Below are 6,804 nucleotides of genomic sequence, written 5' to 3'. Positions count from 1 at the left end.
ACCTATTTGCAGTGCCAGTGTTGGTTATTTTGTGAAGAGGCAAACATTTATAATATTCAAACCAAGTGTCAACCTTTGAGCTGTGAGAAAACTTCGAGGAAAAGTGTGTTAGCATGCCACCTGCTGCATTATTGGCTAAGAAATTTTTATAAACCTTTCCAGCTCTAAACTTATTTCCAGAACCTTCTAAATAAGGTTGTCTGAAAATGTTTTCACACTTCACCAAGGAAAGTTTCTTTGCTAACTAGAAAAGAATGTCATTTTAATTCAAAAAAACGCCTAAATAAAGTCATTACAGGTTTTTTCACTTCTGTTCTTGACTACTTCACTATCTGGATTATATGGTTCTCTCTCTTTTTGACAAATAGTGTTGTCAATTTTTAGAACCTGACAACTGCTTTGAGTTTTATATAGCTTTTCTTGCCCCTTCACGTCTTGACCGGCACAGAAACAGCTGCAGTGTTTCCGCAGGACCGCACTGTGTGAGCATCTTTCGAATATCTAGAATTGACAGTCAGTAGTGTGTACTCGTTTTCCTCCCTTAAAGGTGTCGCATGCCCTTTTAGTGCTTTAATAGTGAACTGCATGACCATCATTTCGAGCAGACTGTTTTGTTTTAGGGACTTTCAAATTGCAATTCCCCATTATTTGCCTCGTGTTTCTTGGGGGCCGTATCCTGCCAGAAGTGGCGGCCTTTCCGACGAAAGCAGTCATTGGTCTTGTTGTGCAGCTGAAGTTCAACATGCACGGCAAGAAAGGCAAGAGACCTTTCATCCTGACAAAGCTCTGCAGAGTGGCGGAAGGTGATAGCTTATTTCTGATCCTTGGGGCATGTGTAGTAGTTGTACTGCTACTGGTCAGAATACATTATATAAATAATGTTGCCTTATTTTCACTTCTATATGCAGATGCCATCTGCAAAAAGCAAAAATCGATATAGGATGCCCAGGCCTACATTTCCAAGTGGCTACCCAGAGCTATCGACAGGGAAGGTGGCCTCAAAAGGCATGTGGCGGACTTGTTGGTATCAACTGCATCCACATCTGATCGAAGCGCCGCTCCTGCCCTTCCCTTTGAACCAGCACCAGCGGAAGCGACAAGGGACTCAAGCCCAGACGGCGACCGGACTTTAATCAAGCCTACAAACTGCATACTGCCCCACTCTGTGGCCATATATATATACTTATATTATACCGTTAGGCTAGGGAAATTTAAACAGATAGTCACAAAACTTTCCCGATCATCTATTTTATTCTAACAACAGTTTCGGACAGTGGACCATCCTTGTTCACGGAATAATATAAGTATATATATATATATATATATATATATATATATATATATATATATATATTGAAGAGGGGTTTATTCGCAGTTATTCGGAGGACTGGAGACGGCAACCGGTGACACAAGGCAATCGTAGAGCGAGGCACAATCTCGTCCGAACAAGACAGTCCGAGTTCTCAGTGCGCGCGCCAGCTGATCCGGGTCTTCATCGTCGTTAGCTTCGGCGCTGTATCATCTTCTTCCTTACAATATATATAGGTGTATCGCGAATGACGCACGTGCCATGCCTGGCGCGACCGTTTATCATGTTCGTCAAGATTAAGATACGCGCCTTGTTTGCCACACCCCCTTCAGCTATAAAAGCACTGTACCTTCTGCAATAAACGCTTTTTTGGTTCACTGGCCGTCTCGACCGATACATGGTGTCAGAAGTGGGATCACGTCGGGGACCTGCCAACTGAGGACAAACCACGATGGAACAACTGCTCAAGCTTCCTGAACCATTGCGACTATCGAGGAATATCGCCAAACACTGGGAATTGTTCCTGCAGAAATTCGAGCTTTTTCTGCAAGCGACGGAATCTTCAAAAGAGCCCCAATCCGAAGCTGCCAAAACAGCACTGCTGCTCAGCACTGCCGGAGACGACGCACTGGAGGTATTTAACAACTTTTCTTTCCTCGAGAGCGAGAATAAGCAAGACTACGCTACCGTTGTTAAGAAGTTCAAGGATTACTGCCAGGAGCAACAGAACGAAGTTTATGAGCGGTACATATTCCGGACAAGAGTGCAAGGCGAAGGGGAGCCATTTGAGCATTTTTTGCGAGACCTAAGGAAGCAAGCGAGAAGCTGCAATTTTTTGGGGCTTGCCGATTTTTTCATCCGTGACCAAATAGTATTTGGTACTAACAACTCAAAACTGCGTGAAAAATTGCTCAAGGAAAGAGACTTGACGCTTGTCAAGGCTGAGCAGATTTGCAAAGCGGAGGAAGCCGCTTCGCTACAAAACAAGGCCTGGGGGCCACAGCCTGATAAGCATGTAGCGCTCGTCAAGAAGCAGTCCGAGCAGGTTCACAGAGCGGGGCAAGCAGTACAAAACGCATCAGCCTGGGAACAGTCCGATAAGCAAGGACCGCTAGCCAAGAAGCAATCTCGAAAATGCGCCAGGTGCAACCGTTTTCAGGCGATACCCGGCAGTTGTCCAGCGTTCGGCAAAACTTGTTTCGTGTGCGGGAGTGCTAACCATTTCGCAGCCTGCTGCAAAAAGGGCCCGCAAATCGGAGACGTTAGCGAGGAAGAAGAAAGCTTCGATATTCTCGATGTAATAGTCTCGAGCATTGACGCCAAGGCAGACTGGGTAGTGCAGGCAAAAGTGGCGGACCAGATAGTTCATTTCAAACTGGACACGGGGTCCCAAGCCAACCTACTAGCGTACTCTATCTACCGACGGTGCAAAACGGCGGGCGATTTGAAACCGAGCTCTTCGGTGCTCCGATCATACAGTGGTGGTGTCATTCGGCACTTAGGTGTGGGTGGCAAGACTACCAGTGATCGTGAACAGCCGGTCTAAAGACATTAACTTTTACGTCGTGAAAAAGGGCAACCAAGCCATACTGGGACTATTAGCAAGCGAGTCCCTCGATCTCGTGTCGCGTGCTGTGGACGCTGTAAAAGCAGGAAGCACCACCGCCAGCAGCAGTGAGGACGCTCTGAATGAATTTCGCCAGCTTTTTCAGGGAACCGGCTGCGTGAGCCGACAGTACAAAATGGTCCTACGAAAGGATGCGACGCCTGTTGTTCAGCCAGCTCGACGGGTGCCCTTGGCGCTGAGGGAGCCTTTGAGGGAGGAGCTGGAGTGCATGGAGCGAAGTGGCATCATTGAGAGGGTCCAGAAACCAACAGATTGGGTGAGCCCCTTGATTATCGTGAAAAAAAAAAACGGGAAACTACGTGTTTGCATGGACCCTAGAAGCATCAACGAGTGTATACAGCGAGAGCACTACCAGATGCCGAGACGCAAGGACATAGAAGCTGAGCTAGCCGGAGCTAAGTACTTCTCGCTCCTCGATGCAAAGTCTGGGTTTCATCAGGTACCTTTAGATGACGCCACAGCAACTATATGCACGTTCAGTACTCCATTCGGCCGCTACCGATTTTTAAGGCTCCCGTTCGGAATCTCATCAGCCCCGGAAGTATTCCAGAAAATTCTGACAGAAATATTTGACCACTGCTAAGGTGTAAGAATATACATAGATGACATTCTGATATGGGGCGCATCTAAGGACGAACACGATGCACGCCTACGAAACGTGCTGCAGGTGGCAGAAAAAGCCGGCTTAACTTTCAATGCCGAAAAGTGCAAGATTGGCGTGACGGAAATTGAATTCCTGGGTGATGTCATTAGCCAGGATGGAATAAAGCCTAACCCAGCATTAACTGAGTCACTGAGGGAGACTCCGTGCCCAACGGACAAAGGAGCGGTGCACAGAATGCTAGGAGTAGCCAATTATTTCATCAAGTACTTGCCCAATCTAGCGGAATGTACTACGCTTCTCCGCAGCCTCATCAAAAAGGACTCTGTGTTCGAGTGAACCGACAATCACGCTAGTGAGTGGAGGACCATCTGCGACATGCTTAGCAGTGCACCTCTCCTAGCTATTTTTAACCCAGCCAAAGAAACTAAAATTGTGGCAGATGCATCAAAGAATACTTTCGGGGCTGCACTCTTACAGCGTCACGGGGAAAACTGGCGTCCGGTCGCTTACGCGTCGCGTGTAATGACCAGCCCAGAGCAGAGGTATTTGCAGATTTAAAAGGAAGCGATGGGGATAACGTTCGGCTGTGAAAAATTTCATCACTTCGTGTACGGACGCAAGATTGTAATCTAAACTGACCACCGCCCGCTGATTGGTGTTGCAACAAAAGGAATCAGTAATATGTCACCCAGGCTTCAACGTTCTTTTTTTTTTTTTTGAGGCTACTTCCTTATGACTTTGACCTTCGGTATGTACCAGGCTAGAAATTCTTCCTCGCAGACATGCTATCAAGGGTTCCAAGGGCAGAGACCAAGGACTACCCAAATGACACCGAAGACGTTGAAGTCCACGCAGTTGGAGTCGTGTCAGACCTGGTAAGCGCAAAAACGCTGGGCCGTCTGGCCGACGCAACGGCAAAAGATCCGGACTTGCAGTCAGTGATACGCTATATTAATGGTCAAGGTGAAATGTTGGGCATAATGAAGCCATTCGCATCCGAACTGTCATTGATTAAAGGAATTGTACTTAAAGGCACCAATGTTGTATTTCCGAAGTCAATAAGAAAGGAAGTTCTGCAACGCATTCATGAAGGACACATGGGCTTGATCATCATCATTATCTGAATTTGTACGCCATTTAGAAAATTTCATCTATGGCTCTACCACAGGGTGATGAGGTTCTATTGCTGTTTTGTAGGATGGCTGTTGTTCTGATTCCTGTGTAATTCATTTTTGTTTTGTTTGTGTGTGTATTCACAGACAATTTTTGATTGACTATTGATTGTCATCGTCTTCTATATTGCTCATTTTTTGTTTTGTATTTTCCACTCCTGTTACAGCCCCTTATGGTGGCTGACAGTATTAATAAATGAAATGAAATGAAGTGCCAAGCAAGAGCCAGAGGCCTAGTGTTCTGGCCGGGGCTGAACTCCGATCTAAAACAGCTGTTACAGAGCTGTGCAGTTTGCTGAAAATACGCTTACAAACAGCAAAGCGAGCCTTTTATGATCAGACCTACACCGGACCATGCATGGTACCGTGTAGGCGTTGACATTTTTCAACATGGAGGAAGCTCATACCTCTCCGTTTTTGATGCCTATTCCAACTTCCCGGAAGTAGAAAAGCTGACTCATACAATATCCAGTGCAGTCATTGAGAAGTTGAGCGCCATCTTTTCAAGATACGGGATTCCAATTGAAGTCCACACGGACAATGGGCCCCAGTTTTCGTCTTACGAATTTGCTCTTTTTGCATCTAGGTATGACTTCAACCACGTCACCTCGAGCCCAGAGTTCCCGCGCTCGAATGGACTCGCCGAGAAGGGGGTCCAGATAGTGAAAAGGATGCTAAAGAAAACGGATGAGACAAAGGAGGACTTCTGGCTCGGGTTGCTCGGCTACAGATCCACTCCGCTCGAAGATGGCCGCTCCCCTGGTGAACTGCTGCAGGGAAGGAGACTTCGCACGCGGCTCCCAGACTTCCGGCTGCAGCCAAGCAGACCGGTGTTCAAACGAGTTCAGGAAGACACTCGAGGCATAATGCTACCACCGCTCAAAACCGGCGATGTCGTGAGGGTGAGGGAAAGGACATGGAATCGCCGCGCTCAAGTAGCCGGAACAGTTGCACCGAGGTCTTATCAAGTAGTTACCGAGGACCACCGCGTGCTACGACGCAACAGACAGCATTTACTTCGAACTGGCGAGCTGTTCCAGCAAGAAGCCACCGAATGTGGCTACTCGGAGAGCGAACCACCAAGTGCAGCGCTGCAACCCACAACACCCGTTGCAACAGGACAGTCGTCTGTGAGCTCCGGGACCTCTCCGCAGGCATCGCCACAAGTGACAACGACTGGACCGTCTGTGAGCTCAACAGCTCCGCAGGCTCCTCCACTGCGCCGATCCACCAGAGATACCAGACCACCCCAACGCCTGCGGTACGACCGAAATTTCAACCAAGTGCTTCGCATCTATTCTGCACAGGAGGGAAGATGTATCGCGAATGACGCACGTGCCATGCCTGGCGCGACCGTTTATAATGTTCGTCAAGATTAAGATACGCGCCTTGTTTGCCACACCCCCTTCAGCTATAAAAGCACTGTACCTTCTGCAATAAATGCTTTTTTGGTTCACTGGCCGTCTCGACCGATACAATAGGTGTTATTTATTTGTTTGGCTACAAACTTTTTGTTTACTGATGCCATTTATAAGTGTCTGCAACTTGCTAAACAGAATAATTCTCCTAGCAATTTCCTCCCGAATATCAAATATTTGACAAACATTAGCATGGCAACGCCAAACACTGTTTGCAAATATTAATTAAAAAACCCGAGAAACAAATATAACAATACTTAAATAAGTTGTTTCACGCTTACGTTAAACCTGTGAACGAGCCTGGTTTGGAAATAATGGCAACCAGTAATGAGGATGAAAACCTATGACGAAAAACGAGTGCGTGAGCTTGGGCGGGAAAAATTGTTTAACTAATGTGTGTGGCTTATTGCCATGATGGACGACTAGCGGGAAATCTCGACCTAAACATATCGGACATCCAATGAATGGGGCTGGATCCCTATGGTGAGGAACCAGCAGGAATCGTTGATGTGAAATATCTTGAAGCCAGTGAGTGTCGCTGGATGCCTGTGCTGTAGAGCCAGTAGGCAAGCTTGGACAAGAAATAATGGATAGCAAAGAGCGTGGTTGGATACCTGGGAAGATGACCAAACGATTAAGCTTGGGTGAAAAATTTTGGGAAACCAATAAGCGCG

General features: G+C 47.0%; 2 protein-coding genes across 2 annotated transcripts; both read left to right on the top strand.

Moving 5' to 3' along the window:
* The first annotated feature begins 1,760 nt into the window (after positions 1-1,760).
* LOC146175077 (uncharacterized) lies at positions 1,761-2,855 on the top strand. Its single transcript, XM_084585519.1, has one exon. The coding sequence runs from the start codon at positions 1,761-1,763 to the stop codon at positions 2,853-2,855; it is 1,095 nt and encodes a 364-aa protein (XP_084441645.1).
* A 196-nt stretch (positions 2,856-3,051) lies between these two features.
* LOC146175076 (uncharacterized) lies at positions 3,052-6,267 on the top strand. Its single transcript, XM_084584486.1, has 3 exons — positions 3,052-3,192; positions 4,321-4,415; positions 5,299-6,267. The coding sequence occupies exons 1-3, from the start codon at positions 3,052-3,054 to the stop codon at positions 6,089-6,091; spliced, it is 1,029 nt and encodes a 342-aa protein (XP_084440612.1). The 3' UTR covers positions 6,092-6,267.
* Positions 6,268-6,804: the final 537 nt, after the last annotated feature.

Source organism: Amblyomma maculatum, chromosome 11 (assembly GCF_055883805.1).
Source record: "Amblyomma maculatum isolate TAMU_Amacu chromosome 11, ASM5588380v1, whole genome shotgun sequence".
Lineage (NCBI taxonomy): Eukaryota > Metazoa > Arthropoda > Arachnida > Ixodida > Ixodidae > Amblyomma > Amblyomma maculatum.
The sequence above is the reverse complement of the archived record's forward strand: the minus strand, read 5'-3'. Positions and strand labels throughout refer to the sequence as shown.